Below are 10,293 nucleotides of genomic sequence, written 5' to 3'. Positions count from 1 at the left end.
TAATATTTTTTTTTTTTTGTGTTGATCAACCATACAAAGTTAAAAAAAAATACTTAAGTCTAGATTGTTATTTCATTTTATGATTTAATGCATTTCACCACTAGATGTCTCCCACCTCTCAGATCTTCCGAACCTAAAAAACAGGGTTTCCATTTCGACCTCTGGTAAGGATGTGTGGCTTAATTTCACACTGAGCAAATTACAGACTCCAACCTTAAATTTGAGCCATGTGCTGCCGCCAAAATGCATCTTCAAAACCAGCAGATACAGAGAATAGAAAACAATACCTGCAGCTTTTAAACTCCTTATCCAATAGAAATAACACAACAATGGTGCAGGAATCAGGTGACAAATAATGTGCTCATACATGAAAGGTTTGCGCCGCTGAATCTGTCGCTGATGTTCAGGTGTAGTTTGGCTTCTCGCCTAAAACCACTGATCCACTCTGCCAGGGTAATAAATCATTTCCCAGATTACAGTTTGCACGTTGGTGCCAGACAGAATAACTCCCCTCTCACTTCTTTCATATCCATCCCACTTAAATAATACAGCATGGAAGAAATTCTTGGAAACTTCAAATAGCTTTTTAAGAAAGAAATAGTGAACCAAATCTTTATTTTTTGGTTCAAAAGTTAGGTACATGAGTATCTGGTCTAAAAACAGAAGCACAAATGAAGAGGTCGTTAAAGTGGATTAAGAAAAGCGTGGCTGGCTCACGTGAGAGAAAACCTCATTAACCACATGTTGAAAAGACAGGATGGAACGGGGCGAGCCACTGTGGAGAGCAGCGGCATGTTGAATAATCAGTGTCTCCTGCTGCTGAGCCTGCGTGACCCCGTCACACCTACCAAATCCTTCTCTAATCCCCCCTCCACCCTAACCCACTGGTCAATCTCGCAGGTCACCTGTACCGAGCCGAGATCCTCAGCTTGGGTCCCGCTGTCTCTTACGGATTTTGACGAGTCCTTCTTTTTATTTTCTTTTTTCTATAATTTTCTGGGAATTCTTCTGGCTTCCAGTGAATCCGGATGTCTTTTTTCCTGATATCTCCTCGATGTGAGCGTTTTGGGAGCATAGGGTGACGCCATGCATCGACTGCTCTGTCTGCATGTATTCCTATGCTGTCTCAGTATGGCTCTGTCCTTTTGTCCCTCGCAGTGTACCTGTGTCTTTCATGGACGGGTTGACGGAACAGGAACCAGGTAACGAGAGCTTTATTGAGTATGCACAAAAGTGCACCTTTCTTTAAATGGAAGATCGTTTACCCCTAAACTATAATACATTTAGAAAATCAAATTTTAATAGAAAATAGTTCTGTTAGGGCACTCAGGGTCCATAACTTTGCATGCAATACTGAATGAAGAGTTCTTAGACACATCCCTACTGGTGTGTTCAGAAAAAATTGGTGCATGATCCAGACTGGATGTAATTGTTGACCTGCTGGGCCTTCGCGTTTTAAAAGCAATTTAGGAGTTTACAATACAATTTGTACAATTTATATTGTGAACAGAGAGTTTACAGTACAATTTATATGAAATATTCACATTGCAGAGGATTTTCCCCTAAGCTTTCTGACCTGTATTAACTTAATGTTTTCAGCTGACGTGCTCAGGACTAATTTCACTTTGGATAAAATTGTGCACCCTTACCAACTTCAGCATCTTTACAAGGTCTCTAGCTTGAGTCTCTGTTCTTGGGTTAGTTTGCACATTTTTTAAGTTAAGTACAAAGGCACCCAGAGAGTTTTACAATACAATTTATATGAAATATTAACATTGCATAGGATTTCCCCTAAGTCTTCTGACCTGTATTAACTTAATGTTGTTATGTTCATGGCATCGTGCTAATCCCTTTATAAGTGAAGAAGCCCGGCTTTCAGTCTGATTAGTTGCATTAGTCCTAGACTTTCTAAGAAACATCTGAAGGCAACAGTTCAGTCTGTAAAAAAGCCCCAAAACTGCAGGAAACTGAGAAATTAGCATTAGCAACAGCTCTTGTGCTAGCATTGCGGGCCCTACACATTCTGCTGTGCTACTATGGAAGTTTTTTTGTTTTTTTTTACTTTCTTCAGATCCAGACAGCTACATGTAATTCCTAAACATTTTCTACAATTGCCTTTCAACAGAATTGTTTGGGTCAAAGATTTTTTCGCTCTACCAGCTTCTCACAGTAACTTGCTGCAAAGTTTGGTCCATTTCTCTGTACAGCACTGAGTTTGGCTTGTAAGCTGCCTTACTCACACACACTTTTTCAGCTCTGTCCACTAATTTTCTATGGTATTGAGATCAGGACTTTTTAACTGCTCCAAAGCCTGACTGTTGTCATTAAGCCACTTTGTAGCTAATTTGGATGTATGGTTAGGATCATTGGAAGACTCATTCATGCCTAACCTTTAACATTTTCTCTGGTTTCAATGTGTCTGCAGTTCTCAGGCACACAGGTTTCAACTTTCTCCTCCAAATGTACCAGTGGTCGCAATGAGGAAACACTTTAATTTTAGTTTATCAGACCACTGAACATGTTTTCAAAATCAGGATCTTTGACTTTGAGTGAACTTAGAAAATGTACTGTGGCTTATTATGTTTTTTTGAAGCAAAGGTCTGTGGAGTGGCTCTACAGCTCACGTGCTTCAGGACTAATTTCACTTTGGATAAAATTGTGCGCCCTTACCAACTTCAGCATCTTTACAAGGTTTCTAGCTTGAGTCTCTGTTCTTGGGTTAGTTTGCAAATTTGACATAAAAACACCTGAACAGTAGCAGATTGTATTATGTCACACAACAAAGCAGTGTGTTTGATGTGTTGCCCTAAAATACAACCACAGGTGTGCCTTCATTTAACTTAAATGTTGAGAATTAACCTATTAGAAGCTTAAAAGGTCATGAACTCTTCATCCGGACTTTTCCATAGTGTTTAATGACGGACTGCCCAAGTTCAGTCTCTTCTCCAACACACCTGAATGAATTAAACCACTTCAGAGCTGAATGACTGATTACTGATGAGGGAATTCAGCCTCTTATTCAGATTTGTTGGAGAAGGGATGATTCTAAAAGTTACTAGACAGTAGCCATTGAGGACTCAATGTGAAAGTAATCTTAATGTATGTAAACTTCAGAATTTGAAGTATCTGAATTGAAAGAAAATGTCCATGTGTCATCATTCTGGAATTAAGCAAACAGAAATCTTTTTTGTAAACTTTACCTAAAGCAGGTAAAGTTTAGTCAGGTTTAATGAGACAAGTGTCTTCTTATAAAGTGAATGTAAGTGTCTGGTTTAGACTGTAGGTCACATGATGTATTTCTGATAATGATGGGAGTTATTTATTATCTGTTTGGGATTAATAAAGTAGATGTCAGAAACCATGTGGATGTCTGACATCTTTTCATTCTCTGTGGATGAAAAGATGAAGACCGTCTTTGTAAAGTGAATTCGTCCAAAGCCTCAGAGTAGTGTATTTTTCTCAGTGAAAAGCTAAACTTCTGCATTTGTATATTATCAAGTCAGAGGACTCCAAAGCACTTTATACAACAATTAGTCATTCACCTATATTGTAACTTACCAGATAAAAAATTACTTCATATGATATGTCTTCTAATACAGGTCAACCAATTAATATTTGTCTTTCAGATCTGTTCTCTGTAACGACCCGGACATGTCTGACATCCCCGTCAACGTCCCTGTGGATACCATCAAGCTCCGAGTAGAGAAAACCGCAGTGCGGCGAATCCCAACCGAAGCTTTTTACTATCTGGTGGAGCTGCGATACCTCTGGATTACCTACAATTCCATCACATCAGTGGATACGGGAAGTTTTTACAACCTGAAAGTGCTCCACGAGCTGAGGCTGGATGGGAATATGATTTCCGTTTTCCCTTGGGAGTCCCTCAAGGAGATGCCAAGGCTGAAGACGCTGGATCTCCACAACAACAGACTCACCAGTGTTGCTCCTGAAGCCATCCCCTATCTAGTCAACATCACCTATTTGGATCTCTCCAGCAACAAACTAACTACCCTGCCCTCTGACCTTATGGATATCTGGCCACCTTTTAATGGTGTGCCCATCTCTTCTAATGCCTCTCAAAAAGTCGTGTTAGGTGAGTGGAAGCAGTTCAGTCCAGCTTGGTTTTACAGGATAATAGGGCCAAGACAGGACACTTTTGGGATTGTCGTCCATTACCTCAGGAATTTGTGATGGGGGGGTGGTGAACATCAGGTCACTCTCTAATTAGCTTAGCCTAAGTAGTGCAAAACCTGACATTTGATGTACCTTACCTTATTGTTCTAATTTGTTGCAGAATAATCACCTAAAAAAGGTTTTGAGTGTTATTATAAAACCTGGAAGAAGTGCAACTGTTCCAAATTCAGACACTATGATCTTTGATGAGCCTGTTTAACATGAATCCAGTTTAAAATTATTCATAAAAAGTGTTCAGCTTGGGAATTAATTTTGATTCTGTTGCACTTCTACTGCAGCCACACATAAACAAACACAAACATGATTCCCACATGAACAGGAGCAGAATTTGGTCATGCATCAAGAAATGAGCCAAGAGCCTTTATAAGGTTTATGGTTGGACAACAGATATTTGATTAGACAATTAAAGAAAATAAGAAGATGAACAGAAAGAAGGGAATGAATAAGACTGATTGAATTCTCTGAACTTTGAATATTAGAAGACCATATTATGCCGATAATATTGGTAAATATAGTCAGGCCCATTGTCTTTTTTCCTCTCTTTCTCACCTGTGCTTCCATCTTTCTGTGACCTTTAACCTTTTGGCTAATTGCAATGTCTGGTGTGAGCATTTGCTGCATTCAGACTCCAATTGGTTAAATAATATATTAGTATGAAACATGAAAAGTTTATCACACATGAATTTATTCGTCAACAATTATTACACTCCAAACAGTCCTTTCCAATATTAATATTGCACACAGTGATATTGTGATGATATTATAGCTGCAATGTATTGTGCAGCCTTCATTTCTTTCTCTTTAATCAATGAGTTAAAGTAATTTTTTATATTCTGCTTAACTGTGAGGAAATGTGGCGATTTGACTGCAGCTCCTGCAGACTAGCGGCAGCAGCAATGAGCAATGACCTGGTGGAACTGCACATCTGCTGAGCTTAACGTACAAACTACAATGCTCCTAAGAATATTTGTAAACGGCATCAATGAGAAGCATTGCTGTGATGATGTGCTGAAGGGGGAGTGCTGGAAAGAGTAGCAGCCTCTTAAAGAGACAGAGACCAATTTTAAGGCGTCAGACACAGCAAAGCTAGGAATTCACATTTCTTTTAAGTTATTTTTTATATATACAGCATTTTTTTGATTGCTACGTGACTGTGCTAAAAAAAAATACAAAATACTTCCCCTTTGAGTAATTGATGGTAGTCATTGATTTGGTTTGCTCTGTCATTGATTAATGTAAGCACAATTTAATCAAGTCAACAAATCTAATTGTATTGCTAAAACATATTGAATAAAAGAAAATCAAATGAATATCAAGAGAACAATGTGGAAGCATAAGATAACTGAAAAACAGTTTACTTGAACAGATCAATCAAGAGGATCTCTGTAACAGTAAATGGTAAACTTTTAGATAACTGATTTGGTTTTATAGCGCAAGTCAAACATAAAACCCAAACTGTAAACCCTTTCTTGAGCCCAACTAATTGCTGCTACAAATATTTTGTTCTTTAAATACTGGATGTTCTATTTGGGCTAACTCTGCATAAAACATTAGCTTAGACCAGCAGAAGACAATAAATGCCATAAATATGCTAACCAAACTGCAAAAGCAACGGTGTCTTAAAGATGTAGTGTTTAGTGTTTTGTAGCTAATTTCTATTATCCACATCATTTTTAACATTGACCTGCTGGTATGGATTTAAGCTGATTCTGATTTTCTTTGGGAAGCTTAAAAAAATCATTTAAAATATTTGATCTATCTTTTCTGCTGTGAGGAGTCATTAAATACATTTAAGAGCAGTCACACATCACTCTGTGTGTATGCCGTAAAACGAGGCTTTACAATATGAAAGGATTAAATTAATACAGATTATATTGTTGCTGTAACTGGAACCACAATGTTTGTTTTTAACAGAATATAAGCCTTTACCTCAACTCAGCTGCAACCTTCCTGTTCTCCTCTTTAAGTGTGGCTTTTTGTTCCAACCTGAAAAAAAACAACAAAAAATAAAACAGACAAGCATCAGAATAATGTAAAAAAGTAATACAGTTCTAACTGACTTGTCTTCTTATATTTCAGTATATTTCAGTGTTTCCTTCGACTCCCACTGAAAAAACGCCTCACCGATACTTTGAGCAGCTACGTTTGAGCCTTTCTCACTCAGAACAACGTTTAGTTTTTCACTTTCAGTTTGCGACACAATCAATCAAACTGAAAATTATACAATTCCAGTGGATGGCCAAGTTGTATCTCTAGTTTCAAGGTATCTTAAGATGACTTTTGTTTTAATATTATAATTTGAAATTAATCATTTTTGCATTTTTTAAATCGTTTTACTGATAACTCACTGTAAAATACAAACAGCAGAATTTATTAAAGCATAAACTAGAGCATCATTTGGGCCAATTACAATATTGTCCAAAACTGAAATTTTTGCTTGGTATAATGTTAGCATAGAAACCTACAGGGTCTAAAATGATTTATTGTATAAAGTTTTATTTTGAACTTGTGACACGGATTAGGAAGTGTTTACTGTAAGTGACCTGATGATGTTTATTCTACCAGTAAAGCCAATGGAAACTGTGTTCCCACAAACTGTAGGAAGGCCAGCGGCAGCTTACAGGTGCTTTGCGACTCAAGTCAAATTAATCTGTTGAAACGCTTAGCGTGCGCTGGAACACGGGTTTGTGTACACCAGGTGTTTACTGTCGTACTTATGGAGGTTCTTTAATTAAATTGTAAAACTAACAAAAACATAATTTTCCAAACTGCAATGTTTAATATCTTGTTGCTGAATGCAAAGTGCTGACACCCAATGCATCTTCTCAAAGTGCTTGAGAGTCCCTCACTGGCTTCCACTAGAGTCAGATGTTCAGTATTGGGCATTTTCAACAACATAATACCACAACAAGTTTTATATAATATAGTAAGTAATTCAAATCTCTCATGCCTTTTCATTCCCAGGCCTTCAGGACAATCCTTGGTTCTGTGACTGTAAAATCTCAAAGCTGATAGAGATTTCCAAAATGGCTGACACCCCAGTGATCTTGATGGATTTATTTTTGACCTGTGCCACGCCAGACAATCTAGCCGGTGTCCTTTTTCAGCGTGCTGAACTTGAGAATTGTGTGAAACCATCAGTGATGACCTCTGCTACCAAGATAACTTCGCCTTTAGGCAGCAATGTCCTCTTGCGATGTGATGCCTCAGGATCTCCGACTCCAGCTCTTTATTGGACCAAGTCAGATGGCTCTCCAGTCAACAACACAGGTAAAATAAAATGTCTTTTTTGAGAAAATATAAATGACATTTTTGATTAATAAAAGGTGGGTGGAGGTTTTCAGTAACTCCAAACTTTGAATAACTGCTTTCTTTTTGCTCCACCATTCAGTTCAGGAGTCACCCGGGGAAGGCATTAACTGGTCCATCATGAGCTTGCATGGAATCGAGCATAAAGATGCTGGGAACTATAGTTGCAAAGCAAAGAATGTTGCTGGCGCTGCAATAGCCACCATTTCTTTAACGGTGGCTGGTACCACGAGCACTACTGCTCCCCCAGTACGACCCAGCGTCGGAACTGGACCAACCAGCCAAGGCACAGCGATCACTCCTCCGACTGACATTTCTAAATCACCGCTCACCGCACCAACAGCCCTTCCTGGATCACTAACAACACCTTCTGCTGCCCAAAAGCCACCCAAATCAATCTCTGGCAACAGTTCTCAGAGAAGTTCGCTCAAAGAGACCAAAACCCAGCAAGGAGGTAGTGGCAAAAAATTAGCAGCGGATGAGAAAAGTAAGAAAACCGACAGCTCAAGAGGTCTCAAAGACCTGGAGGTTGTAGAGCAGACGGCTGACAGTGCAGTGCTGCTCTGGACTGCAGGCGGATTGTTAAATGATGCCCCACTTACTGTTGTGTATTCACCCTATGGGGAGGATGACAGTAAGAGGACGATGGAGACAAAAGCAGGAAGTGGAAAAGTGCTTCTTGACGGACTGTCTCCTGGAATGAGGTACTCAGTTTGCCTTGTAGCAAAAGGTAGCACCACTGGAAAAGATCCTTGCATTGACTTCTACACAGAGGACAGTGGGCAGAACATACTTTTCTTTATCATAAGCAGTATCGCCTGCATTTTGGTTTTGCCTCTAATTGCTCTGCTCATCTACAAAATTCTTGCCCTTTACTGCAAAGGAAGCAACACGTCTTTGGATACAAATGAGCTGGAAAAAGAAAGCTATGTCAAATTTGAGACAATCTCAATGAAACAAAGAACTCTGAACTCGCACCCAACTGAACTCTGGGCAAGAAGACCGACGAATGAATCTGAGCGTCTGTTGTTGTGCTCCCGGTCAAGCATCGACTCTCAGATGACCTACAAGAGTGACAGCTCTCGCTCGGAGTATCTCTGCTGATGTCAACATACATTGCCAATAATTTAACTCCATGCTGATACGTCTGCCTTTCAATATTCTGAAGAAAATGACTAAGAAATTAAACATTTATTTTTTTTATTAATGGTGTATAAAGAATGATTGTGATGTACTGAGAATTGTTCCTCTTTAACCATTTAGAAAAGTGTGGAATGGATCACAACAACCCCCTTTATCCTATTTCTGAGCCTTATACTTCATACAGAAATTATGCAGACATCTGGGATTATACCTCTATCAGGTATTAGTGATGTTGTCTTCAATGCCAAAACCATAAGTTTGGAATATAGTGGTGGTCTCAGAGAAGACCCATAATATTCTTCAATACATCATAGTTGCTGTAAGGATCCAGCTAATCGTTGCCTTACTAAACACAGAAGTACAGTACTGTTTGTGTGTTTGTTAGAACACAATATGTGAATCATTTGATGAATGTTGCCACATTATATTTTCACTTGTAAATAAATGATTCCTTTGAATGTGAGAACTATTATATGACTTACTTGCATGGTATTTCCATAGAAAAGTATTCTAAAATAATTTTATAAACTCTGAAGAGCATTTAGAGAAAACACATCTAAAACATTTCAGTTACTGTTTTAAAACAATATATTGACTTGAGTTTTATGTTATGATACTCTAATGATACTATGAACTTACTTCATAGTTTAATCAACGAGTAGCCAATGTCACAAGTTTGTTTAATGCTTTTTAAACTGGAAGGTTTGGGAACCCCTGTTCATTTAGTCCATAATATTAAATACCACACAACTGAATGAATGAGTCACTAAATAGGAACATTTTCAACAACCAGGTCAAAATTTTTGAAGAAAATAAATAACTGAGTTATAAAAATCTCTAAAGATCTGAAGTAAACTGGAACGACTTCAGATGAAATGATGATTCCACAATATCTTGCAATTTATTCCTCAATTGGTTCTGTTTGTAAGAGGATCCTCCTTTTTACTTATTTTGGTTAAAATCTCACTTTCCTACCTTCTGAAGTTTATGTTTATGGAGTGAAAAGCTTATCGCTTATCAACAGATATCCTCTACCTGCTGATTCAAACTCATGCATAACTCTGACCAAACCGGCGAGTCATTTTGGTGTCTGATTACCAGCATTAACATTTTTATTATCCGTCTGGGGTGAAACGGTGAACAAAGGTCAGTGACCTGCAGACTGGAGACAAGACAACTTTCTCAGCAGCGTAAATCTTCTGCTCCTCTACAAGGTTACCAGTGGTGATGCTGGTTCTAACAATATCCCAGTCATGGAGAGCATGAATAGAGGCCATGGTCCCCGGCTGGTGACAAACAATTTAAGGATAATCTGTTCAACTGAGACAGCGTTCTCTAGAAATGAGTCATTCTGTCAATTCCTGCTGGGAGCCAGATGAACCTCGACAGGAGACAAGCTGACTTTTCATTCACACTGACCCCAAACAAAGTACTCACTGTGTTTTTAGCTTGTGTAAAATGTTAAATGCACATTTACTGTATGTTGGTTTCACACACTGAAAAACAAAACATTCATTTTGCTCTGGAGTTAAGTAAGACAATTCTTAGGATTCCCACAGCCGTGTAAATAAGGCTCATTTTCCCTATTTTTCCTCAAAAACATCCATCTCTGTCTAACAAGGATCAGGTCTGTGGGTGGGGAAGGAG

At 38.5% G+C, this 10,293-nt stretch overlaps 1 protein-coding gene across 1 annotated transcript; it reads left to right on the top strand.

Moving 5' to 3' along the window:
- The first annotated feature begins 693 nt into the window (after positions 1 to 693).
- Positions 694 to 9,115, top strand: lrit3a (info leucine-rich repeat, immunoglobulin-like and transmembrane domains 3a). The gene is made up of 4 exons (XM_032554372.1): positions 694 to 1,202; positions 3,627 to 4,093; positions 7,159 to 7,464; positions 7,586 to 9,115. Exons 1-4 carry the CDS (start codon positions 1,087 to 1,089, stop codon positions 8,605 to 8,607), a joined length of 1,911 nt encoding a protein of 636 aa, XP_032410263.1. The 5' UTR covers positions 694 to 1,086; the 3' UTR covers positions 8,608 to 9,115.
- The last annotated feature ends 1,178 nt before the right edge of the window (positions 9,116 to 10,293 follow it).

This window comes from Xiphophorus hellerii, chromosome 23 (genome assembly GCF_003331165.1).
Source record: "Xiphophorus hellerii strain 12219 chromosome 23, Xiphophorus_hellerii-4.1, whole genome shotgun sequence".
In the NCBI taxonomy this organism is placed as follows: Eukaryota; Metazoa; Chordata; class Actinopteri; order Cyprinodontiformes; family Poeciliidae; genus Xiphophorus; species Xiphophorus hellerii.
Note: the sequence above shows the minus strand (reverse complement) of the source record. Positions and strands in the feature narration are given on the sequence as shown.

Bases quoted from the DNA above. Each gene is read 5' to 3' on its own strand.
- lrit3a (XM_032554372.1), top strand. From the start codon at position 1,087: ATGCATCGACTGCTCTGTCTGCATGTATTCCTATGCTGTCTCAGTATG. The intron at 4,094-7,158 runs GTGAGTGGAAGC...TTTCATTCCCAG, and splicing joins CTCTCAAAAAGTCGTGTTAG to GCCTTCAGGACAATCCTTGG. The intron at 7,465-7,585 runs GTAAAATAAAAT...TCCACCATTCAG, and splicing joins CTCTCCAGTCAACAACACAG to TTCAGGAGTCACCCGGGGAA.